A 24,708-nucleotide genomic window follows, 5' to 3' on the forward strand; every position below is an offset into this window, starting at 1 on the left:
TAATTTCCATTTTATTTGTGATAAACGAATTGGGGACAATATCAATTTCTCGTAGTTTGTTTTAAAGTTGCATAATAGATATATCAGCTTCCGTTTATAGTTGTCTCTCATATAGATGGCTGGTTGTCAAGAAGCTTTGTTATCCTTTACACTTGGACTAGTATTTTGTGTCCATTTCCTTCATTTCTACGTTAACATCTTCGTCCTTTACAAAGGCGGGGTTGGCGGCTTCAAAGTGTGCCTCGTTGTTGCAGTGTTTTTTCCTGGAAGATGGGTTTGATAGGATAAAATGCGATAAGAGGATCACTGCGAAGATCACGTGACCACGTGCAGTAACAACAGAAACCTTACACATGTGTCTTTGGGATTTACTCGCCGACTGTCTTGATAAATTTATTATCATTGCACTATATCTAAATAATAAAACCGCAATCTTGAAAATAAGGGGCTTTGAGCTTTTAAAAAAGATAAAAAACCCATATTCTTCTAATATAATTGCACCGAAGTTGACGAAATACATTTATTCCAGGTTATCTACCAAATCTATTCTACGATCTGTACGGTATACTTACTTGTTCCCGAGGGCTATGGCATCCTCTAAAGTTTTAGGCAACACGGTGTTTAGGGTTTCAGGTAGAAAGACGGCAAATATCCCGGCGATGAGACCAGCGCTACCAAAAACTATCTGAGGTAGTACTTGCGAGAAGTTACCGCCGATTAGAACACCCTGAAACGTTGATAAAGAACAATTAACAAATAACATTCAAGTCCAGAGTCTTGCCGAGACAACAGGCATGACAGGGCTGGTTTGGTCGATGTCATCCACTGAAGATGATATTTCGCAAGCTACTGTCGACACCGATAGAAGTATAGCAGTTACCAGAACCCGGTGTCACGTCTTCTGTATGTATCAGCTCCGCCATTGCGGCCAATACCCCCATTGCCGGTGTAATGTTTTTGAGTGTTTCTGTTTTTGAGTGTTTCCCCTCATTGTTTGGGAACGCTCAAAAATAGATTGACGAGTTTTTCTGTGTATCCCCCCTATTGAAAAGTCATGGTCTCTCTAGCTGCCTATTGTTTGGAAACACTGACACATGGGAAACAACCTCAGATGTTACACCGGCATTCCGACTCATTGCTCGGCGAGAGCCACGCCCGCTGTTCCAAATGGTATTATAGTGAAAACGAATCGAATTTTATAAAAATCATCCGAAAAATTATCGAAGCCAGATTTGTACCCACCAAGTCGGCAATGTATGGGGCAGCCATGGAGAACATCCTTGCTGATATAGAATTTATCCCAATAGCAGCGGACCTGACAGTGGTATGATATAACTCTGCCGTGTAGACATACATGACCTTGAATCCGGCTGACAATCCAAATTTGCCGACATTCGAAAGGACTATCAGAAGCCATGACGAAAGAGCTGCAAAGCAAAACGAAGCGCAATGTAGGCTACTATGTTCCAATACATGTACTGTTTGATTCATTTAATAGTAAGAGGATGATCAATACGTGAAATGGACGTAGGAGAACAAAATTATCCTCATACTGGTAGTCGTCCGCTGAGCGACCATGAGCCGGTTCAATGAAACTAGTAAGTCGCGCACTAACTTGGCTTTAACATGTTATCTCAAGGAGACAACGCCGAATAAAATGATCAAAACTTGGTTTGAACAACTATATAGGACGTGACTTACAAGAATCGGCAAAGATAACGACAGGAATGGTAGCGAGGCACCCAAGGCCTCCCAGGATCATACAGAACACATGTACACCCCGTCGCCCGATCCTGTCCAAAGCTACTAGGGCAAAGATTCCAGCCGGAATCTCAATGGCACCCGATATTAGGAAGTTGACGAATATATCACCAACCATGTTGCCAGAGTTCAATGACAGTCCATAATAACCCATGGCAATAGCACCCCTGAAAGGGACAAATGAGAATCGACGAAACCGTGGATAGAGGAAACCAACTGGAGTTGTAAACTTGATGTTGTATGAAAGAAAATAACGGGTCGATTGTACGGAGCTGACCACCGAGTTGTTATCTCACGTTTGCGGGTCGGTCTGCTTCCAGCAAAGGCCTAGATGTCGCTTGGTGTTCACATTGGTACTGCCTCAGCAGTGTCGACCTTTTTTCTTGAAAATCAGCAGCGAGATATTTGAGTAACGTAAACGAACGCGTACCAGTTCAGGCAAACGATAGCAGTTCTCCTCAACATCACTCCACTTTTCAAGACATCTAAAAGAGACCCCTTGGGTTGGTCGTCAGATATCGCCAGATCCAGTTCCTCGAAGATCTTCTCTGGGATTATCTTCCTATTTGTCTTGGCAGCTTTTCTGATGAATTTCACTGCTTCTTTCTTGCGGCCCTTCGCTATCTGCCATCGGGGTGATTCTGGAAATAACCTTGGGGAAGACAGATAGAAGATGTCATTTTTTTCAGACAAGGCATCACAATTGCGACAGAAGTACAAACTACTCTTCGCTCGTAAATGAGTTAGGACGGACTCTCTCCGTTTAGCATGGACGACAAGATGGCTGAAGCCACTATATTTTACTAGTGAACCTATGGCCATATGCATTCTTGACTTACCACCAGTATGGGATGACGAGAAAGCTGACCGATGACAGCGTGATAGAGAGATATACCCAATCCCTTATGAAGTACGCTGGAAGCGTGATGAGGACGTTCGCCAAAGAATGATAGAAGCTTTGTCCAATACCAGCGGCCGTCCGTCTGTCGGGCCCAACAATCTCGAGAACTGAAAAAAAGTGACCGAAATTTGTCTTCCTTTTAAAATCTAAAGGAGGCGTCGCGGCTTCCACAGAGAGATTGTGCTCCAAAGACTAGATTGATAAAAATGTACATGCATGTCATCGGTAGGGCTCTACTCGTTAAGGGAGTTCCTGCAAAGCGTTTCGGGGCCTTTGCAAAAATTCCCTTACATCAAATTCCCCCGAGACGGCTTCGTTTGTAACCTCCTCACCTACGGACCACTGCACGAGAGATTCTTTCCCATCCCACGCTTTCAGGGACCCCTTCGACGACAAACCAATAACCTCGACTCAAGAAGCAGGTGCACTAAATGTTTTGTTCCAATTGATGAAAGCAGAGACGAACCCATTGGTCGGATTTGATGTTCGGTCTTGTTGTGACTCACTGTCAGATAGCTGACCGAACGAACTAGAGTGAGGTGCTACCTGGCCAGACAGGGAGACAAGTGTCACCCATTAGGTGACAAGAAAAAACTGAGAAAGACAGGCAAATTCGTATAGCCATCACCAAAATTGGTGAGAGCGACATTTGGCCATGTGAAATGGTGCCCATGGTCGTGGAGCATATCCTGGGGAAGTGTCTTAGATTTGCAGGTGTTAGGGAACGAATCTGATTTGAACGGAAGAAACTTGCCCACCTAACCAGATGCATGGAGGCAAAGAACAGCCTCAAAGAAAATTTACCGTAGACAAAACAACTAGCGTAGATGCCCAGACCAAAGAATCCCATGAGGAACCTGCAGCCGATCAGCATGTAGATGTTGACGGAGAAGGCAAAGGCCAGTCCGGAGATTCCTTGGAGAACGCTTCCGACAACGATAACCGTGAGGCGTCCAAATCTGCAAAAGATCACCATATATTATGTCAGACTGGGCACATGTAGGCCTATACTACAAACGAAGATATGTTGTCAGCGGGTGGGTACCAGTCTGCGCCTGAGTCTGAGTACCAAAGATGTTTTTCTATAGTAGTACCGGGTAAAAATTGTTATTGGGATTCAGTAGCCTAATACAATTAGGCCCCGCATGAGGGCGCTGAGGCGGCTGCTGCCACGCGGGGCGCGAGTTTTTTTTACAGGTAGGTTCGTACCATTGTGTACATTGACAGCCAATCAGAGCTCAGTAAATTCGCCTGTGACGTCATCAAGTAAGAAACGCACGTGTTGTTAGTCAGTAAACAAGATCAGCGATGCACATTGACAAATGGTGCGAGTTCGAATCTCGGAAGGACCCAAAAAATTATTCACTTTTTGTTTTTATTGCTTTTTTTCATTTTAATATAGCTTTGATTTGCTGTCAATGTACACAATGGTACGAGCCTATACCTGATTAAGTTGCAGGTGCTGATTCGGAGCGAATTTTCTGGAGACATCGAAACTGTTCCTGAGGTCAGGTTGGTAGGGCTCACGGGCCCGCTCCTCGAGTGCGGGGGAGCGGCCTCCTGCTCATATCGCAGGAACCTAGAACTTTGGTGCTTGCGTGCGTGGGCGAGACCACCTTAAAGTCTCATCGTCTCCTGCATTCAACGCTCATAATTTCTCAACCACCTACTTGTCACTGATCCTGCCGCAAACGAATCCTCCAACGAGCATTCCAAACATGAAAGCCATGGTCACAACAGAGGAGAGAATCTTGTATTCACAAACCAGGTTAAACTGAAGAAAAGGTTGCGTTTTAGTTCAGTTCAGCTTCAGGTGAACCAAAAATACTTGCCGGGCGTTTTTAGACCCCCGGACAGACAGTCGTTGGAAGAAATGAATATATATTGTCATACTGAACGTAGGGCCCTTGGTTTTTATTGTCTTTCACCTTAATACGTCATTGCAGGGTCTAATTGTACAATCAGAGTAAACTTACTTTCGCACCACCACTGAGTTGATGTCTAGTGTCTATGCCATGCATTTTTTAAATATATTGATCGGTTTTCTCACGTCACGTCAACTCTAAGTGAGATACTCAACACAAAAAGTAATAATGTAATATAAACTAACATCGGTAACGGCAGTGGATAGAAAGACACTTGTGTCATAAACCCATGCCGAACACCCCTGGGTGGTTCGGTTCACTCCGCTGGTGTTGGAATATATCTTGCATGTCTCTCCGCGGGGAATGGTTGCATTGATGAGTGACTGGTGATGGTCATCCTGGACGGTGTACGTATCATTCTCTAAGCCTGGTATCGCACACCTAAAAGGCAATGAAGTTAAGAAAGTCTTGACCACGTATTCATGACGCTAATGATGGCCAGTGTAAACAGAAATTCATTCCCGCGGATAACAAGTCCTACCACATTATTCGATAACGGGGTTCTCAAAAACTTTAGTCAGGGACCGGTTAATGTTCGCTCCCCCCCCCCCCCCCCCATACACACACCAGCAGGACCGGAGAAGCGAACATTAACCCCTGATTTCCTCAGGATGTAGACACACATATCTCTTCTCTCCTTCAAAAGATACTTATCGTTCGGGCAATGTAGATACGTATCGTTCGGGCAATGTGATGTTCACCACATCCTGAATCGACACTATCGACCGAGCTCAGTAACGTGTGCGAGGGGAGGCGGATACAACTGACTCTGGATTTTCGAGGATGTGTTCACCAGGGCATGAGGAAACTCATGTTGTGATCGAGGCCGCCTTTCGGAAAATATGGAGAGGGGCCTACCTGGGTTCAGTTGGGCGGAATTTCTTAGGATGGGACCTCGGCAATGAAAGACTCTTACCTGAAATCTGGTGCCGCCATAATGAATACCGCACTCAAGTTGAGTAGCGATGCGGACATGGTTGGCAAAGCTATGGCAAAGAAAAGCTGAACCTGGTACTTTCCAAGCTGGCCCAAGAGGGACAAAACTTGGTCGAACTCCATGCTTGGTAACAGCTAAAAACGTTTGAGGACACAACAATGTTTACATAAATATCGTTGATCGATTTCGTTGTACAGGTTTTCAAAAGTCGCCCTAGAATAACGCTTTCAACACATTCGAATGATTGCCCAATTAATTGTATACAAACAAGAGCGAGTGATTAAAATGATTACATCTGCTATTGTCTTGATATGATAAACATTAGAGACCATTACCTTTAGTGGATCTTGTCAAAATTATGCGCTGATGGTATTTCCAGTGACTTTTCAAGTGCCTACTGATATGACATATTTTGTCTCGATAAGCATGAATCAGGAATTACGCAAAGCACCTGCAAGAATTTCTTCAGTTATATTAGCAGATGTCCGATAAACAGTGATAAAACGAAGATCCAATTATTTTGGAAGTATACCTTCGGATTACCTGGAACATTTTGATGGCCCTGGCGTAATCAGCATTAATCTTTTAATCCGAAGTGGGTCAAATGATAGGCGGGCCTACCTAAAAATAACTGAGTAGGCCTGTCAAGGTGTCTTTCGTCCAGTTAGATTGGACCGAGACGACCCTGAGCTAATGTACATTGATGTGAAATTGAGACTTTTGACCATGAAATGCGGGGATTTTTGACACACTTTGAACCCCAGTTCCTTTTTGTTATTCAAACTCAATTAGAATCTCAGCAAATTCTACAAAAACAAACGCTCCCACTAACTGGTACAACTATTGAACTGTTTTTGATTATTTCTGATGATTACTAGCGTACAGGAACTCTAGAACTGGACAAAGCGACGATTTATTTGCAGGGCGCAGGCTTCCTTGAATTCGGCGGGAATTTTGAACTTCCCGCGCTCTAGAACTACGCACAATTCCATGACGTAAACGAGAACTACACACGTTTAACCGATGACGTTCTACACAAGCAGTGTAGGAATGTTCATAAATTTCTTGTTTTATTTCATTTTTATGCCATAAATGTCTCTTCATTTACGAATCAGTGATAAAGTCAACAATCACTATGACATCAGGAACAACAACACTCAGTAATACCATGGATCAGTTGCTTCTTGGGGTGATTAAATCGCTCGGTGAGAACAGTAGTAGTACTAGTACATCCGACACAGGGTAACCCAAAAAAGACACCCATCATATAGTCTTGTAGATCCCAACATATTCTGGGACCCTAGGATCCTGGGGTGAAGGTTTAAAAAACGTCATCTACCATGTCCAATTACGGCACACCCCTAGCATTGCCACAAAATACAGTCTGTCCCCGACCTCCCAATTCCCATGGCCCCTGGCCCCTAGTAGGCTAGGGCAGGCAGGCCATTTCATGCTTTGCCTTTAACCTTTTATGCTTTACTTTTGACATTTCATGCTTTCATTTTTACAGAGAAAAGGCGAGGAGTGTGTGATGTGAAGATATCTAAACGACCGCACCAAAAGCATGAGATCCTCAACTGGGAGCAGAAGCATTCCTGTCTACTTCCTGATGATATAAAGTCCTTCTACCTGTCAACAGATGGCTTCCTTTTACAGTGGAGTGCAAAACTAAATGGTCAGTTCAGTATTGGATAGAAGTACTCCGAGTACAGAAACTGATACTCAGCATTGAATGTAACACATGTAGAAAACGGCTCAATTGAGTACTACAGTTGTGTTTGTAGCAGATGAAGGCCTCTAATCTATACTGTAATTGAGACACGATGATTTTTGTTATCAATGCCATTTTGCATCTTTTCACTTCTCTTCTTTCTAGATACAAAAGTCCCTGTGGGTCGGATGGAGATAAACGCCATCACCAATGTTTCTCGGATAACCGGGACTGGGGGTGGTAAAGACGTTCCATCAACACGCGACATTGAATCAGATGATGATGAAGATGATGGTAATTATAATAACATTCTGATTGGACATGAAATTGTCACTCAGAGTCCAAGGTCGAGAGATCTATAGGCAAGTTTCAAGGCCAATCTTATGAACTCTCTAGAGACCCTTATGTCAGAAAACCATTATGCATTTGGCAAGATTTTTCTTATTCTTGTAGTATGATGTTGATTTTTGCTCCAAAAGTGTACCGTCTGCACCTCTTATGAAATATTATAGAAGGTTTATGATCTTCGTTGTTTTTTTAGATCCTGATATTCCTCATTTTGACTCAAGAAGTAGGATCTTTGAACTTGACCCATGTGATGGCCATGGAAAGGTCTGTCTCGTCTATAATGGAACAAAAACAGGTACAAGTTTGATACACAACTTCAAAATACCTTACTTTTCTTCTGCTTAAATAGCTGCGTGAATCACTAAATACCATGTACACCAGCTAAATACGTTTAATTTTTGTACCTGCAAACCAACTCTGCTTGTCATTTCAGGAATCCCTGCAACAAAGGCCAGTATATGGTTCTTGGACCGTGCACTTATCTGGCATTTTCTCTCGGAGAACTTTACAGCATATTATCGACTCATGGTGATGCATTTAGGCCTTCCCCAATGGTATTACCTATGTACAGATCTAGGACTTAGTCCACAGGCTAAAGTAAGGGTCCTTTTTTACTGTGTCCATTTTTCGAAAACACCTTTGTTGCAACATAATTACTGTTCACTGTGTATAAAGCATGGTGCCTCAATGTAGCTCTTGCTGAGATTCGTGTACTAAATGCTACATGTAACACTATTCAAAAAATGCCATCTCTAAATTAGTATCTGCTAGTTATATTCAATTAACTTGCTTTTTCTCATTTTGTTGTGACTTTGCTTCAGCAATGGTTTAACATCTATGCACCATTAAGACTCAATTCAAATCAAGGCCAGCTACCCAGTGAAAGTTCAGTGGATATACCAGTTAATCAAGTCGATGTAGGAAGAGTGTTCAAAGGGAAAGTGGAGAAAAAGTAAGTCCAATCAAGGATTTATAAGTCTTTGCGGTTTCTGAGCAGACACACCATCTTGAGAGATCTGAGACTGTATTAAGTTTACTTGACAGAAGGCAAGGGTATGAAAGCAAAGAAACTTGAATATAATGTGACTTGTCGCTGTTCAGGTATATATGTAAGTACATGTAGAATCATACTTCTAGATCCTACTTGTGGAAATATTTTAGAATTTTATCACTTGTTGACTTTCTATACCTTTCTTATCCAGAAAAGCGCCAGGACAAACAACATTGGTGAAAAAGAAGTCAGGAACTATTCCAGCCGTGAAGTAAGGATACATCAGATTTTGGATAAGTCTGTTTATTGCCACAATATCTACGATTTGCTCAGCAGGCCAAAATGTCCTGATGTTTCCTATGAAACAGATCCATGAATATGATACAAATACAGCTGAGAAAAACCTTCTTGATAATGAAAATCCATAAATGGAAACACATTTGGAAAAGCCACTTGAACTTGTAGTATACAATATCATAACAATAGATTTCACTTGACTATAGTATTGTTTGTTTCTTTTCCAGGGCATCGTCTGGAGCGAGCCGGAGTGCAACGCTAGCAAATCAGGGTTTCCTACGTCCTGTCCTGAAATGACACTCTGTCACCCGTTGTCGACAATAACCACAGTTTGGATCATGTGTGCATTGGAGCCTTATGAGGACAATTATTCTGACATAACTGGTATTCAGGTGTTCAAAACTGAAGGAATACATCAGTGTTTCAATCCGAGCCATTTTATTTTGTATAGACCTTAATTTGTACAAAGACTTTTAGTTACATACAAAAATAAAGTGATATCAAAAGCCATTCTTCTGTTCTTTATATTAGGAGGAATGAACTTGTTTTATTACCCCATTGGCCAGAGTACCTATAGAGTGCTTTCATGTGACGTCACACCTGCCATGCTGGGGACACTAAAACACTATGATGACTAATCCTTCTCCGATTCTTTTGAAGGATATTTCCTTAAATTTCTTTGAAGCAGCTTCCTGAATACCATGTTGTATGGATGAGCATAGACCGTTGGTTTGTTTTGTTTATCCACCATTGGCTTCTGTTCATTTGCCCACTTGAACAGGCTGCCCTCCAAGTTGTAAACTGTCAAGTTTGGATATGGAATTTGGTCTGCAGCACCTGAAAAGGGAGCAAAAGAACACTATCTCAACTCACCCATTCCTGTTTTTGCCATTATTCAAGCTTGAACCAATATTGACAAGGTCTCCTTTGATACAAATAATGCTTTTTCGTGCTCTCTGATTTGGGGACGATGATTTAATAAATGATTTGTGGAAGTCCTGCAGGAGTCAATAGGACGAAATTCCACCACTACCTTTTGATTGAGAGTCTCTGGCCTTTGTTAGTTTCTGAGCCATTGCACAAGAGCGGTAACCAAGTGAGCAGTAGCATACTACTGTTACTTGGATTGATTCTCCCGGCTGAGACAAGTCACTTGGAGCTGTAAATAAGACAGACACAGTTGGATATCCTTCAACAGTACATGTACAGTGATCTCTGATATAATAGCAACATCCAAAGGAGGCCACTGCAACCATAGGTTGTCCCAATATACCAATGTATAACCCTGAATAATGAATGTATTCTGGTCAGAGCGCATCAAAGACAGGTTGTCCTCATTCACTTTTGTTATTGTGCATCTCGAATATGATTGAATCCAAAGCAATAGGATTTGAACGACACATGTTCTAAGCTGAGTGAAAATGCATTACAAAGACATTTCCTGCACTTGCCTTGTTCGTCTCCTAAACTGCCCTTCACAACCTCAAGGACAGCTTCACCTCTGTCGTCTGGATCCACACGAATGGCGCCATCAATGTGACTGACATTGTATTCATCTTCTGGACGAACATCCTAGACATGGAAAAACAAGAAACGTTTTCAGATAGTTGTTGTAGACATGTTTTACACTTTTGAAAATATGAACTGAGCCACGTTGATGGCTTCTTTGAGTTTGGTCAGGGGCACAAAGTGAGCCTGGTGGGTGGGTTGTGTTAGTCATGCAGGCAGCTGGGCTGGGCTGTCTTCTCAATATTCACATGTTCCCTAATACAGGTTGAGACATGTTTTAATGTCGATATATATTACAAATGTTCGTCTACAGACTGTCCAGGGTTGGCGCGCCCGTTCGCATTTCCGCCTCTTGCGAATGCTGCACATGAGTGGCGAATGTAAAACAATGTCTGGCTAAAAATTTTGCGAATTCAATTTGAATTGCCATGATTTGGCGAGAGAGTAAAAGTGTTGTGCGAAAACTGGTCAAAGTCTATCAAAAAGATCCACTTCCACACCAAATGCACCAAGGAACGATTGTTAGTCAGTCAAACTTTATCATATTTGCGGGCGGCCGCGCTGTCACACGTGGTTGCTGTCGTCTGCATTGTAGTTCTACCCGTTGCCGCGAGAGTGATTTTGGTGGCGCTGCTGGTCGCCTTACGCATAAATTATCGGCTCGTTTCCCGCTCGCTTCGTTGCCATGGAGTCTCCGGTCACGGGTTCCTCGACTCGTTCGTTGATTTGCTAGTCTCAGTACTAGCGGGCTGCCATTCTCCAGTTCTCGCACATGTTACTGTGGGCTGGGTCGGCCCCAAGATGGACAAACGATCGGTAATGGCTAGAGCTGACTCAATATGGCTAAAAGTGACAGCCACTTGGCTAAAAAGTGGCTAGGAGGAAAAAATTCACAATGCCAACCATGTTTGTAGTAGGCCTATATTCCAACTTACTAAGATCACCACTCTTGACTTCTCTTCCTCTTTTGTTATGAGGTCATGAAGACCGTGTGTTGACAGTTGTTCGACTGAAGGGAATCGTGTCCTGATCCCACCCAATGTCATCCTCATCGTCATGGAGGGGTTCCCCCCACTCTTTGACACATCCTCTTGGTCACCATTGGACGCCATCTACCACCAGATCCTGGAAACACAGATAGGGTACTGGTACATTTAACTGGGTTGAAATTAACCCTTTGCCAAGACATAGCCTAGTTTTGGACAGATGCTAGAAGTAGCATTTCTTGGTCGTGGTCTTAGGCTTTACACTAATGTTAGGTCTTTCTTCAAATGTTGCTGTACAAAGCCACTATGAGGGAAGAGTCATGGCCTCTGGTGGCATGCAGGACTAAGTTTGCCGTCCAATATGAAACTGGTCTACACCCATTCTCATCAAGTTGTTTGTCAGTTATCAAAATAAGTTTCCAGCTTGATGAGATCGTGACTTGGCTTCTCTCAGATGATCAAATATTCTAACTTGATGGATGATCAAATGGACAAAAACACATAATGAAACGGCCAGGGGCCATTGTGCTCACCGTATACATCTTTTAGTAGGCAGGATCATGCTTAGTTTAGAGGTGAATATGGTGAACACAATCAGGCATGAAGACTTTTTTTAGATGTGTATTGATGTCAAGTAATAAGACAGGGCAGTATATATAAGTTTATGATCCAACCAATAATTGTCTATGACATCAACAAGATCAATATCGTGTGATTGCTAAGAGTCCCTGCAATAAAAAATTCATCGAAAAAAAGTCATTAATAAGCGAGATATTGCATGTCCTACTTTTTCAGTTTTGACTCCCTGGTGGCCAAATCAAGAATCAGATCAGGCCAAAATTCGGTGTCAGAGATTATCTGATGTAGGGGGTTACATGTACCAACTTTCAAGTTCATAGCTTCAGCAGTTGAGAAACGTGCCATAGTTACACTCTAATGGCCAATTTACGCCATTTGACCTCTGTGACCTAGAAAAGGAGGTCAAATCCAAAAATCGTAGGACATGTGGTGTATCCTTGCTAGAAGTCCCTGCCATAAAAATTTTATCGAAAACAATTCACTCAAATAAGCAAGATATTGCACTTCTTCCTTTTCCATTATGGCCCCCTGGTGGCCGAATAAAGAATCAGATCAGGCCAAAATTCGGCATCAAAGGTTATCTGATGTAGGGGGTTATATGCACCAAGTTTCAAGTTCATAGCTTTACTGGTTAAGAAACGTGCCATAGTTTACACTCTAACGGCCAATTTACGCCATATGACCTCTGTGACCTTGAAAAGTAGGTCAAATTGAAAACCCGTAAGACATGTGATGTATTCTTCCTAAGAGTACCTACCATAAAAATTTTATCGAAAACAAGTCACTTATAAGCGAGATATCACACTTTTCAGATATCCACTTTTGGCCCCCTGGTGGCAAAGTTGAGAATCAGATCAAACTGAAATTCAGCACCAGAGGCTATGTGATATAGGGGGTTATATGTACCAAGTTTCAAGTTCATAGCTTTAGTGGTTAAGAAACGTGCCATAGTTTACACTCTAACGGCCAATTTACGCCATATGACCTCTGTGACCTTGAAAAGTAAATCAAATTGAAAACCCGTAAGATATGTGATGTATTCTTCCTAAGAGTACCTACCATAAAAATTTTATCGAAAACAAGTCACTTATAAGCGAGATATCACACTTTTTATATATCCACTTTTGGCCCCCTGGTGGCAAAGTGGAGAATCAGATCAAACCAAAATTCAGCACCAGAGGCTATGTGATATAGGGGGTTATATGTACCAAGTTTCAAGTTCATAGCTTTAGTGGTTAAGAAACGTGCCATAGTTTACACTCTAATGGCCAATTTACGCCATATGACCTCTGTGACCTTGAAAACAAGGTCAAATTAAAAACCCGTATAATATAAAATGTATATTTGCTATGAGTACCTACAACAAAAGTTTTATCGAAAACAAGTCACTAATAAGCGAGTTATCACACTTTTTAGATATCGACATTTGGCCCCCTGGTGGCCAAACAGAGAATCAGATCGGACCGAAAATCAGTGTCAGAGGTCAGCTGACCTAGGGCATTCTGTGTACAAAGTTTCAAGTTCATAGCCCTTGCAGTTAAGAAACGTGCCACTGTTAGGATACGACGACGACGACGACGACGACGACGACGACGACGACGACGACGACGACGACGGACACAGCGCTATCGTATAGACTCCCCTTACGGTGAGCCAAAAACGAAGACCAACAAAGGATGTTTTAGAAAAAAGCACATTTATTTACCATCATAACTTATCCATATCATTGTGATAATTGTCCTTACTTTGATCATGTCACATGTGTAACCATGAAAAGGCACCACCAGGATATATTTTACATAAGAAAATTCCTTCCACCAAATTAAACAGAAGCACAATTACATGTACAGTCAACCAGACGCCTATACCAGAATAAATAAAGTACAATTTTACATGTACAATGTCATCTTTCATAAATTCCATAACTAGAATACTGCAAAAGGTGGGATACAATCTCTGGCGTTTCTGTCCCACCACAAGAAGTCTTTTTAGCTCCAATAAGTACACTTCTCTTGGGGAATCCCACCTACTCAAATCTCGTGATTTTGCCTGTGGATTTCAGCCACACAGACAGATTTCATGGCATCATCAATAGTCTATATCATAGTCATCGTCTATATTCAAGCCTCTCATTAAACCGACTGACAGACATGGAAAGACTTGTAACAAACATTTCCTGAAATCCCATTTAATTGAGTAGACTCTACTACAAGCATGGTAACACAGCTGTAAAATCACCGTTTGACATTTCAAAAATATAGCTAATCTTTAGTGAAGTCATTTGACACCATGACAAGCAAGTCTTCCAAGACCTGTTAGCACACTCAATAATCAACAGCGCAAAGGAATTCCACTCTGCCCAGACTTGCGCATGAATGGGAAATCAATTAGGCACTTCATAAGGAATCCTTGAATACCAAGGTCATCCGTACATGTACATAGTCATCTCAACTTCCATACCCAGTAAGTGCTGCGAAAGACCCTGAAACTCATGATACATAATTGGAAGATTCTTCATAATTGTAGGTCTGCCCCAGAACCACTTAACCCAAAAGCAGAATACCCCTCTCCCCCAAACAAATCTCTCCCTTGTAAGCTCATTCATAACAAAAATGATGTACAACTGCAGCCCTCACTTTGTCACCGGCCCTAACTTTGCACTGTACATTTGATTTAATTTATCTTTTATGATTGAATTCCTGAAGGCGCTGATTCAGCGGATTCTCAGGAGATTTCATCCAATCTTTGCGTATCATTTGCTTGAGTTGCGAAAGTCTTAGATTGGGATTTTCGGCCTTCAATTGTGGAAGATTTCGTTCCTCAAATGCAGCATAGGCTGCTTTAACTCTCTTCTCTGGATGGAGGTCCACCTCACTTGTATTGTCTTTCACGCTGCAAACAAAAACAATAAGAACTTGAACATCAAATAGGTGTAAAATATCAAAATGACAGATAGCTCCTTTAGAATCCTTCGAAAGGATGTTTTAACAAATGCCTAGTTACTGCAACCACATACAAAGTATTTTTGATTCCGATTTGAAGTTTTCACAATAGGCCCTTTGCCAGATACACCGGTACTACCTAGGGTCGGCTAAACAAACCATCTTTACAATAGATCTTCACGGTAAAAGACACCAGACAATTGCTCGACTGTCTAGCGTCATTGATTGTAAAAACCTATTGTAGAGGTAGTTTGTTTTGCCGTCCCTAGGTGGTACCGGCGTATCTGGAAAAGGGCCTATTCCACATATCTGCAATTATTCACAAGTCAATTACTTATAATGCCTCAACAGGTGCTACACTCAACTGCAGCTAGTCAAGTACTTCTCATCACACATGCAGATGGCAGCATGTGGAATGTGCAACTTGCCTTTTTGATGTGAAAGCCTGCATACAGTATACAAATACATGTAAGTGTAGATTTCAACAGCAATTGCACCAAAATATGTTTTATCTGATACTAAATTCTTATGTGAAAAGATTCATACGATTTTTTGAACAGACTACAACATGGTATCTGCTTATGATTTGTCCTTACCTTAGAACTTGAATTGCTTCCACAACAGATCTTGCCTCCGTGCCATCGGTCTCCAAGCGATTGATATTCTCTTCCAATGGCTGTTCATTCAATGGAACATCCTCCTTCTTGCTCGCTGCTGCAACTAATAAAGCAAACCAAAGGATCAGGACAGATTATCATTGGGATAAGAGAACTTTCAGGTAGTCCTTGTAGATCGTCTTCGAATGTTGCTCTGGCCAACATGATTTAAAACTGAAGACTAGAGTAAAACAAACATGGAAATACTGATTATGATAATCAGGTAAAGGCATTGGTCTGTTGGCCTACAGAAGAGTATGTTGACTACAGGCTACTGTCCACCAGTGTGGGGTCATTGACTGTTGCCTTGGCATAGACACCAGATACAATGGACCACGGCTTACTCTCCCATCTACATGGCTTCCAAGCACACCATTAAAAGGGCAAAATACATCGGCTTACATGCAGCTTGTCTCTCCCTTTCAGCTTCAATCTGAGCACGTGTCATTTTGGTTGGTGCTGCCTGCTTGGTTTTGATACTCTCCATCTCCTCATCATGAAGTTTCTTCAGCTCCAACTTCTTTTCTTGTTGCTCTTGTTTCTTCTTCTCTCGGTCATCCTAGAAATGAAGTGTACAATGTTTGATGTAAGTCAATGCAGTGCACACTTGAATTTTTTGTCACCTTTCATCTGACAGGTATTTGAATCATCTTCAACAGGATTTGGTCATTTGATTTTGAGTGACAGCGACTACCATAAACTGTCAGGAGTCCGTCAGTTTATTCAATTAAGCTTACTCAAGGCAGATTCTAGTTAATCAATATCTTGTTAGTTTGACTTGTGGCATACCTTCCTATTTTGTTTCCTCATGACATGTTTATCATCATCTTTCCAATAGGCATCGTCTTCTTCCTTCTGTTTGCGTTCTTTTTCTTCTTCAGCTTTAGCATTCTTCCTTGCGCGGGCTACTGCAGCCTTGGAGTTTTCCCCAACAAATTTCTTTGGCATTCTGACTGCCTGGAAACAATAGATAACTTGTGTAATACAAGCCTATCAGGTTTAAACAGCTCGATCTGATTTTTGAATGTTACGCCTTGATGTACCAGTATGCCATGAAAAATTTTTAATACAGGTTTGAGAAATTGAGATCATTTAGGCTACACCTGGTTACTCTTCTCTGAATACCTGGACGGAAGGCTACTGGATGGTACAACTACAAGGCAGGCACCTCCATCCTGCGCTGTGTCATCCACACTGGCACTGCAAGGGCGCCCCGCCCTGGCGACACCACTGAAAACATTCCTTAATTTTAATTTAGCACTCTTCAACTGGGCCTAGGCCTACACTACCTAGCCAACTTCGAGACCGCAATGCAACAGGGCTCCTCATTTCAAAACATTGCATGCATTGTAAATCGAATGTAGCATTGCATGTGCACAGTGAGTTGAGTATAGTGGCAGTGTAGGCCCCATATCTCGCATCATCATGACATGTATGTTAGGCCTATGACGTACATTTTTCAGTGTAAAAACTGACTGGTCACAAAGGTGACAATTACTTTCGAGTTAGCCAATCAATACCACAACCAATTGCTGTTCTGGATAGCCTGGCCAACCAACTTTACTTATAACAACTTATTGATAGAAAATATTATCAATTACCTTTCTAATTACAAAAAAATCTCATTAGTTGTGAAATTTCAACATCGCCTTCTGAAACCGGAAGTAATTGTGACGTTTGGCAGGGAAATTCACTCGAACATTTCGCTTATTCCGGTTTACGCCATGGAGGAAATGGAGATTTCGGATCCACAAAACATTGAACAAAACGGCCTTCAAAACGAGCAAAACGGCCATCATCAAGGCAATACAGTAATTGAGGAGGAGGCATGTGTTAAAGAGAGGGAAACTACCCAAACCGATCACCTGAATAAGAAACTTTTGTCGTCTTTTCTTGATCGTTTAAACGAGTCCTCTGCAAACTCGTCTTCCTCACATCCGACAACTGGCTTCTCTGACGGTTCTCCAAACAATAATCTTAACAATCGTGACAGTGAATGGTCAAATTGAATGAGGGCCAATAGATAATATTTCAAAAGTATTGAATAAAAATTTGGGTAGGTATTGACCACACAGTGACTTGGACATGCACTAGTTTTGACGGGATGTCTCGCATGGGACGGCTTTGGCCTGGCCGGGGCTGGGGCTGGGCCTGGCCGGCCCTGGGCTGGGAGTGGGGGCAGGGGCATGCAGTGGATCGGGCATAGTATCTTTGGGAGGCTAAATGCATAGGTTACCACTTATATTGTAAATTGGTCGAAATTTATATTGTATTGACGAACTCCAAGGACGTTATGTCTATTATAGCCATAACTTACTAATTAAACATTCAAGCTTATGCCCGGGTCTGTCGTTCATAAATAAAAAATTAAGTTATCTTTTTTCAAGTAGTTTGTAGTGGACACAGATGTTTGATGGTCTCTTTTGCACTAGATTTTGGTATTCAAAATCTTTGTTCTCCCTTTCAGAATGGGAAGGTTATTTATCATTGGAATTGGTGGGTAAGTAAAGGCCTAGGCCTACTGATAGTTTAGAATTGTTAACTTCAAGGAGCAAAGTCTAGGAAGAGGCCTGTTGAAGAGTATAGAGGCCCATGTAATGATTAATCTTTGTTCTGTCAGCTGCAGCTGTAAAACAAGGGAGAACCTCTGAAATGATCTCATCCAGCATCTATATAGGAAAGGGACAAACTTATTCTCTAAATCATCACCTGATAGAACAGACATTTAATTATTCACCCGTCTGGTGCGTAATTGACAAAGCAGGTCTGATACCAGGTAAGGAGAACTTCACCACCATAAGTCATCAATTGCCACATATCTTAATTTTCAGTGTTACTTGTGGGGGAAAGACCACATTGACAAACAAACTTCGTGACCTGTTTCCCAGGTCAGACATGCTTTTTCAAGATGATTTTTACTGGGTAAGTGCTATTGTCAGAACTTTTATGGAATCTAATCAGAAAATTGTCATCAAATCTTGTCATTGCTGAAGTGAAATCTGATCAGAAGGAGATAAGAAGTATTCTTTTGAAATTGTCTTGATCTCTTACTTCTAATATTACTTCTTTTATTTACTGAAGAGCAGTTAAATTGTATTGCAAGCCATAAATGTACAGCTCGTAAATTTTAAAAGGACTCTTCCCAGCACTGCTCCTGCTAGACCATTTTTTATCATACTTTCAATTCCTTTTCAGCCAGATGATAGTGAGCATCATACATTTGATGAGTATCCAGATTATGTAAATTACGATAGTAAGTATTGAAAGTTACTGGGTAATGGAGAAAGGCAAGTTAAACAAAGACCTGCCTGAAGTCTCGTACCGACTGTCTCGGGTAGATTGTGGCATAGAAGTGATAATTTGGTGTATTTTTTCAGTGTTGGGTGCTTTTGATATGGACACAATGGTGCAGAAAGTTCACAAACTGAAGAGAGAAGTGGAGGAATTGTCCGAGTCAAGATTTCTGCTCGTTGAGGGCATCTTGATATTCAACCACAGGTAACCTGATATTCAACCACCAGCTGCAAATACAGCAAGACAAGTAAAAAAATCATATCTTGGATATCTATGATATAACTTCCCCACACATGTTCAAACAAGGACTGGTATAATTGATAATTGACATCTCCTAGTCCTATTTCACCTGTCATTGGAGATGCCACTACAGGCATTTGCAGGTTCTCTTTGAATGATCAGACCCCTAGCCTTTTACCATCCCCTCATACTTTCTTGCATGTCAAGTTTTGGACCTCCACTTCTTGATTTTTCCAGGGACCTGTCATCATTGTTTGATAAAAAGTTTTTTCTGACGTTGCCAAAAGAGGAGAGTTTTAAAAGGAGGAAGTAAGTACTATCAGCATATCATTTATGCGTATTAGCAATGAGCCAATCAGATGGCTCTATTCAGAAATGAATTCCAATCGGATTCTGGCTCTGCTTTTGGGAATCCATGAATGAGTGTGTATGTCACCATGGGTACCTTGGATGAACATGTCCAGAGTTTGGAGTTAATTGAGACAGAGATGATGGCGTCCTGATGGACTGGACATGTACTGATAAGAACCGACTCTTTTTCAGGTTGCGTGAGTATCTCCCACCCTTACCACCCGACTATGATGAGAGGGTGACATGGCCAATGTATTTGAAACATAAGAAAGAGATCACTAATCAGAGAGACATAGGTATGTACACAGTCCGAAAGAGTGTCCTGTCTGAGCCAATCATCTTCACGTACAGTTCATGTACACATTGACCATATTTTGCTCTTTGAGAAAGTTTCTGTGGGAACCTTCTGCCAGCCAACATATACACATAGTTGGAGAGGCATCTGTTGCAGCTGTAATGGCATCTAATACAATGCAGTTGGTCGAGTGTAGTGTAGTTGTGCTGTCTTTTATTACATGTATTCACAATGCACTTTATCTCTGAATTTCAGTTTATCTTGACGGAACCATGCTGCAGGAGGATGTCCTTCAATTCGTAAAAAAAGAATTAGTGAAATTGACTGAAGCTGTCTAGGTCAGACTAGATGCACTTATATTCAATAGGATTAGGAATAGACTAATGAGATGATTCGTTTGTGACTCTGGCTCAGTGAGCAGCCCTGGATTTTGCGTTTGAGAAATGGACTATATTCAGGGATTCAGTGAATGAAGATCTTTGCTGCTTGACTGGCTGCTGTATATTTACATTACATGTGTGTGATTGAAAACAGAGTCACTAACTGTTTTGAGATTTTGCATGGATCCTAAGTAGTCAGTGACCAATGTTTGTAGTTGGATACGAACTGTGGCATGCGTGATGTAAGAAATGGAGGGTCATGTTCTTTTCTCCTTGTTAGATCAGCCACAAAGCATGATTTATGAACTTGCATACAAATGATTTAGCAAAAATGAAGGCAGATGTACAAGTCCAATTAGAGACTACATGAAGTCTTAGGGTACTTTATTAGTCTTGAGGGGTCACAAACAGTTAGCTTATGAAAACAAAATAATGCATGCATTCCTTCACTTCTTATTTGCCGTTCATACAAAGATACCCGTAGACGATACTTTTGTGTCAAGAAAGAGTTTATAAAAACAAAACTGTTATATTCTAAAAAGTCATTTTGTTTATTTTGTGTAACTGAATACAGAGGGCTGATATTACAACAATTTACTGTCTTGGTGTAAACATTGTGAGCACGGTACCGTGAGCACAATGGACAGCTGCTCTAACCTGCAGTGCTGCAATTCAAAACCAGCCATATTTTGTTGTATGAACAAGGACTTTTGAAGGGCATGTGCCTTTTCAGCTGAAAGACAAGTAAAAGCCAGCGACAAATTCTCTAGGCCAAGACCTACATGTAACTGCACGTGGCACTGGGCTATGCCAATGGCTTTACTAGGGTGTGTGAACTGCCCGATTCTCTTACAGAGTCAGACTGCAGACCATCTCTAAACAAGGCCCTCGTATGGACTACGCTCCACACTATTGTGAGGCTATGCCAAGACACCAATGGTGCCATGTTCTTGCTTTCAAACTTATGTGGCATCTTGTGCTTCAGCGTTTGAACTTGAAACAGTTGAGATAATGCTTTGATTTTTCCCATGCACACGCTCCTTGGTGTCGTGGCATAACCTTGTGTGCCATCGTATACCAGGACTAGGTGAAGAGGAGAGGTGGGAAATGCTCTGAGAGGGCGCAGTTGATGACAGAGGTTGATGCCACTTCAACACCCAAGTTTGTGGTTCATGAGTTTATCACTCTCATGTCCCAGGGAGGTAGACAGTACTGCTGGCGAGTTTGTATAGCAGTGGAGTATGTCTGGATTGTAAACACAGACCCAGCTTTACAGTAGCAGAATGTCTTCATGTGCATTTTGTTCTATGAAGCTGTCAGGATACAGGACAGCCTCTCTAATAATGTAAGGACACTGAATTCATTAACAAATTACGCATTTATTATAACAACTGCTACATAGGAACTGTTATCAAAACACGTACACATACTACAGCCATCACTAACATCCTCCACTATAAAATGACTGCAGCTCCTTATAAAATATATCATGATTTTAAAATTCTGTAGTTTTCTTCAGTCCACATGTTTACAACGTACAACAAATACACCTTAACAATGCTTGGATTTCGGAATCAACAAATTGCCTTCACTGAGAGAATAAGATAAATGCCAGTCCCTATCATGAACTCTGGATAGTGCAAATGATCAAGACATATCAGCTGACTATGAAATGTTAGGAGTCCTCTCTTTCATACATGTTTGACCACGGAATAATTTCTGCAGGCTTATTCCCATGATTTGCAACTCTGAGTAGCTCTCCAGACTGAGCAAGTGTTACTTTTCCAACAAGCCATATGACACCAGGAATGAACTGAATATTGGGGCGATGTATCACTTCACTTATTGAATTCCAGTTCATAAGCACGCCATTATAGACTCAGTGTCTAGCTTGAAGTTCATCCAGGTCGGAGAAGAAAACTGTTCCTTATTTCTTGACCGATGTCTTGGTTTCTGTTGCTGTACAGGCCGGTCGTCCTCAGAGGATTCTGAAATTGCAAAATGACTTTGTTTTAGCACAATGAAATAAAACGCCTGAAAGACTAATGGTGCAAAGAGTGATTTCCTTCATTCCAGCTTTAATGAGCTCGGTTCTCTTTTCTCAGAGGACAAAAGCACACAACTATATAGGACAAAAAAGTTCAAGTCATCAGTCTAGTAGAATCTCTGAATGTTGTTATCTTTTGGGCCCTAAAGACTTTTTTCATGCTAATTCCCAAACAACGTTATGCCCTTCATCAAACTCACCTGTAAACTGATTAGCCAAGGCCCGCCTCGTGCTTCCCGTTACAGTACCATCTCGTCTCTGGAAAATATAACATCAGTTTCAGTACACCGATACGCTGAAAAATGGTCCAATTGCATGCAAGAACCCGGTAAGCGTTATATCAAAAAGTTAAGAAATGTCCTCTTTTTAAACTAAACTATTCAAAGAAACTTACCAAAATTTGAAATTGTCTCTGATTGTCCTTTTGTGCTCTTGGTGATTCTGACCTCGTCCTGGTATTGTCCCGACCACTGTCTCGACTTTTTCCTTTTCCGTCTGTCTTAATTTTGACAAGTTCCTGATAAACCTGCTGATTCTGCTGTGCAAACTGTTGTTGCTGTCTTGCTTTGTCTTTTTCCACATTTCCAGCAGATTGCTCTCGCGGCAGACTTTTCGAATTCCGACGTGAATTCTTCAAGGCACTTGTAGGAGTCATAGACATATCATACTCTGGTTTTCCCTGTTTCCTTGCAATCCACTTCTTCAGCTGTCTGAAATTTGAAGTTGGAAACACTGTGCAGAAAAATCCAATCTCAACTATAGAGGACATTGAATGGATGGACAATCTATTTCAGCAACCCTCACTCTTGCAGAAGTTTTTCACAAATTTTTATTACCGTATATCAAAATTTTAAACTTGATCTTAGAAGAGACAAAAGCATACACAAAACTTTGGACAAAGATGGTACATTTTCTAGTTGCTCACCTTATGAATGGTATGACCATGAAGAAAGAGTTTGGGTTCAACCCAGTCTTTTCTTTCGATGTCATGTCCTTTTTATGAGAAGGTAAATCTTCCAGCTTGAACCAATCAATGCGCTTGATCTCCTTCCTTGTACGAGGCTCAAAATGTGTCTCCTTAGGAACGTTTGGAATTATATACAATCTAGCTAGTTGATCATTCATGCGGTGTTCAAGAAAGGCTTCCGGGTCAATCAGATCCGATGTGTCGAATCCTGTCTCTTCAAGCACCTGAAATCATAGAGTTAGAATAGACAACACCGAAATTTTTGCATAGTTTTGTCTACAAGTCTTGATTGTTACATTGCGAGACCTGACAAATGTCCAACTTTATTCCTGCGCATTTTTCTTACCTCTCTGACAGCACACACATCTGCTGCCTCTCCTTCATTGACCTTGCCTTTTGGGAACATCCAGCTTGTTTTGGCCCAGAATCCCTGCACCATCACAACCTGGGGAGACAAAATAGCACATTGGTATGAATCTCATGCGACAAACTAATAGCATCCGAGTTGAAATATTTGAAAATGAGCTGAAGCAATTCACACAGGAAAACGTTTTTAAAATTTCAGGGCTTTATACCTCTGTTAATGATGGGTCCAGCATGATAGCACCATATGTAGGAACAGCCATTTTGTATTCTCGCCAATCTTCGAAGATTTTCTCCACTTGTGTTGCATGGTGTTGTAGGAATGGACAGTGGTGAAAGACTGAAATTGATAAATGTTTATTGACTGCTATCAAAGTGTACCTTAAAAAATATAATCTTTATTAGATTCTGAGATTATCATGAGACTCATCACTTGTTTAACAACAAGTAACTATTAAAATTTCACAAGTCCTGAACTGCTGATTGAAGACAAACAGAATGGAATATTCAAATAGAATGAAAAATATCTTAGGAAATCTCAAACCCACCTTGTGCAGAGAAATCTTTGATTCCACATGGCTTGAGATCAGGACTATCTTGGCAATAAAAGTCTAAATAGAACCAATGGGCCAGTTCTATTTGGAAAAATATCCGGATCAGATCTTGTCTCTCTTCCTCAGGGACATTAATGATAAAGCGACTGAAAATACACAAAAATACAACAGACATGAATGCCAAAATGACGTCAAGACTCAGACAAAGTTGTCACCCCGATTGTTACGTCACGGTCGTCATTGAGTGCACAACACTCAACACAACACTAACAGTGGCTCCCAGGGCCGGGATGTTGGAACAAGTCATGTGGTGTGCGACCATGCGGTCTTTTGTTTGACGTTTGTTTGTTGTGGCCTTCAGTGGCTTCCTCCACCTCGTGTGAGGGCCTCTATAGTGTAACTACTTTTTTCACTTGTCGAAGACTGAATCCAGAATCAGAATGTGAAACTGAAATAACCACAGGCAGAAAAATGTATTAAGACTTTTTTCATAGTTGCTGCCTTACCTGCATAGATCAGTGAGTACATGAGGTGGTATCGCATTTGAACTTGCAGTATATGGACTCGGAACAGCATTATGAGTCTCCATTATTCAGTTTTGTTGATGTTTATTTCGATTTGTGTGATAAAACTCTGTTCATGTACATTATGCACGTAAAATAGTGTTGCCACAA

At 41.3% G+C, this 24,708-nt stretch overlaps 5 protein-coding genes across 9 annotated transcripts; 2 read left to right on the plus strand and 3 right to left on the minus strand.

The window, feature by feature from the left end:
- Positions 1 to 54: 54 nt before the first annotated feature.
- Positions 55 to 5,742, minus strand: LOC135483049 (organic cation transporter protein-like). The gene is made up of 10 exons (XM_064763557.1): positions 5,504 to 5,742; positions 4,773 to 4,968; positions 4,333 to 4,436; positions 3,467 to 3,621; positions 2,601 to 2,769; positions 2,192 to 2,413; positions 1,702 to 1,928; positions 1,243 to 1,427; positions 573 to 727; positions 55 to 263 (listed from the first exon to the last, which is right to left on the minus strand). The coding sequence occupies exons 1-10, from the start codon at positions 5,644 to 5,646 to the stop codon at positions 158 to 160; spliced, it is 1,662 nt and encodes a 553-aa protein (XP_064619627.1). The 5' UTR covers positions 5,647 to 5,742; the 3' UTR covers positions 55 to 157.
- Positions 5,743 to 6,447: 705 nt separating this feature from the next.
- Positions 6,448 to 9,241, plus strand: LOC135483256 (tubulin polyglutamylase complex subunit 2-like). The gene is made up of 8 exons (XM_064763962.1): positions 6,448 to 6,729; positions 7,035 to 7,199; positions 7,401 to 7,529; positions 7,777 to 7,878; positions 8,017 to 8,180; positions 8,405 to 8,535; positions 8,786 to 8,845; positions 9,099 to 9,241. The coding sequence occupies exons 1-8, from the start codon at positions 6,660 to 6,662 to the stop codon at positions 9,166 to 9,168; spliced, it is 891 nt and encodes a 296-aa protein (XP_064620032.1). The 5' UTR covers positions 6,448 to 6,659; the 3' UTR covers positions 9,169 to 9,241.
- Positions 9,242 to 9,356: 115 nt separating this feature from the next.
- On the minus strand, positions 9,357 to 17,494 carry LOC135483257 (coiled-coil domain-containing protein 124-like). Of its 5 annotated transcripts, none has more exons than XM_064763967.1 (5): positions 17,409 to 17,494; positions 11,316 to 11,505; positions 10,323 to 10,443; positions 9,905 to 10,030; positions 9,357 to 9,708 (listed from the first exon to the last, which is right to left on the minus strand). In XM_064763967.1, the coding sequence occupies exons 2-5, from the start codon at positions 11,490 to 11,492 to the stop codon at positions 9,506 to 9,508; spliced, it is 627 nt and encodes a 208-aa protein (XP_064620037.1). In that variant the 5' UTR covers positions 11,493 to 11,505; positions 17,409 to 17,494; the 3' UTR covers positions 9,357 to 9,505. The 5 variants fall into 5 exon arrangements, with proteins under 5 accessions (XP_064620037.1, XP_064620036.1, XP_064620035.1 ...); XM_064763966.1 differs by lacking the exon at positions 17,409 to 17,494 and adding an exon at positions 17,145 to 17,199; XM_064763965.1 differs by lacking the exons at positions 9,357 to 9,708; positions 9,905 to 10,030; positions 10,323 to 10,443; positions 11,316 to 11,505 and adding exons at positions 13,623 to 14,837; positions 15,484 to 15,607; positions 15,946 to 16,102; positions 16,333 to 16,500 and having other exon boundaries at positions 17,409 to 17,426.
- Positions 17,257 to 20,700, plus strand: LOC135483259 (nicotinamide riboside kinase 1-like). The gene is made up of 8 exons (XM_064763969.1): positions 17,257 to 17,599; positions 18,011 to 18,043; positions 18,375 to 18,465; positions 18,739 to 18,796; positions 18,921 to 19,041; positions 19,315 to 19,386; positions 19,621 to 19,724; positions 19,979 to 20,700. Exons 2-8 carry the CDS (start codon positions 18,012 to 18,014, stop codon positions 20,059 to 20,061), a joined length of 561 nt encoding a protein of 186 aa, XP_064620039.1. The 5' UTR covers positions 17,257 to 17,599; position 18,011; the 3' UTR covers positions 20,062 to 20,700.
- A 762-nt stretch (positions 20,701 to 21,462) lies between these two features.
- LOC135483255 (m7GpppN-mRNA hydrolase-like) lies at positions 21,463 to 24,701 on the minus strand. The gene is made up of 8 exons (XM_064763961.1): positions 24,541 to 24,701; positions 24,029 to 24,180; positions 23,693 to 23,820; positions 23,464 to 23,562; positions 23,076 to 23,341; positions 22,545 to 22,860; positions 22,351 to 22,408; positions 21,463 to 22,091 (listed from the first exon to the last, which is right to left on the minus strand). Exons 1-8 carry the CDS (start codon positions 24,621 to 24,623, stop codon positions 21,961 to 21,963), a joined length of 1,233 nt encoding a protein of 410 aa, XP_064620031.1. The 5' UTR covers positions 24,624 to 24,701; the 3' UTR covers positions 21,463 to 21,960.
- Positions 24,702 to 24,708: the final 7 nt, after the last annotated feature.

This window comes from Lineus longissimus, chromosome 2 (assembly GCF_910592395.1).
Source record: "Lineus longissimus chromosome 2, tnLinLong1.2, whole genome shotgun sequence".
NCBI classification, from domain to species: domain Eukaryota; kingdom Metazoa; phylum Nemertea; class Pilidiophora; order Heteronemertea; family Lineidae; genus Lineus; species Lineus longissimus.

What these genes read in the sequence shown, in the direction of transcription:
- LOC135483049 (XM_064763557.1), bottom strand. Translation starts at nt 5,646, where the DNA reads ATGGAGTTCGACCAAGTTTTGTCCCTCTTGGGCCAGCTTGGAAAGTAC. An exon ending in TGCGGCAGGATCAGTGACAA is followed by an intron (nt 3,622 to 4,332) that starts GTAGGTGGTTGA and finishes GATCTTTTGCAG; the next exon opens with ATTTGGACGCCTCACGGTTA. An exon ending in GCCATAGCCCTCGGGAACAA is followed by an intron (nt 264 to 572) that starts GTAAGTATACCG and finishes CCCATCTTCCAG; the next exon opens with GAAAAAACACTGCAACAACG.
- LOC135483256 (XM_064763962.1), top strand. Translation starts at nt 6,660, where the DNA reads ATGACATCAGGAACAACAACACTCAGTAATACCATGGATCAGTTGCTT. An exon ending in GTGGAGTGCAAAACTAAATG is followed by an intron (nt 7,200 to 7,400) that starts GTCAGTTCAGTA and finishes TCTTCTTTCTAG; the next exon opens with ATACAAAAGTCCCTGTGGGT. An exon ending in GGAACTATTCCAGCCGTGAA is followed by an intron (nt 8,846 to 9,098) that starts GTAAGGATACAT and finishes TTTCTTTTCCAG; the next exon opens with GGCATCGTCTGGAGCGAGCC.
- LOC135483257 (XM_064763965.1), bottom strand. Translation starts at nt 16,491, where the DNA reads ATGCCAAAGAAATTTGTTGGGGAAAACTCCAAGGCTGCAGTAGCCCGC. An exon ending in TGAGGAAACAAAATAGGAAG is followed by an intron (nt 16,103 to 16,332) that starts GTATGCCACAAG and finishes CTTCATTTCTAG; the next exon opens with GATGACCGAGAGAAGAAGAA. An exon ending in GAAGCAATTCAAGTTCTAAG is followed by an intron (nt 14,838 to 15,483) that starts GTAAGGACAAAT and finishes TTTTGTTTGCAG; the next exon opens with CGTGAAAGACAATACAAGTG.
- LOC135483259 (XM_064763969.1), top strand. Translation starts at nt 18,012, where the DNA reads ATGGGAAGGTTATTTATCATTGGAATTGGTGG. An exon ending in AGATTATGTAAATTACGATA is followed by an intron (nt 18,797 to 18,920) that starts GTAAGTATTGAA and finishes GTATTTTTTCAG; the next exon opens with TGTTGGGTGCTTTTGATATG. An exon ending in GAGAGTTTTAAAAGGAGGAA is followed by an intron (nt 19,387 to 19,620) that starts GTAAGTACTATC and finishes ACTCTTTTTCAG; the next exon opens with GTTGCGTGAGTATCTCCCAC.
- LOC135483255 (XM_064763961.1), bottom strand. Translation starts at nt 24,623, where the DNA reads ATGGAGACTCATAATGCTGTTCCGAGTCCATATACTGCAAGTTCAAAT. An exon ending in CAAAGATTTCTCTGCACAAG is followed by an intron (nt 23,821 to 24,028) that starts GTGGGTTTGAGA and finishes TATCAATTTCAG; the next exon opens with TCTTTCACCACTGTCCATTC. An exon ending in ATGTGTGTGCTGTCAGAGAG is followed by an intron (nt 23,342 to 23,463) that starts GTAAGAAAAATG and finishes CTATGATTTCAG; the next exon opens with GTGCTTGAAGAGACAGGATT.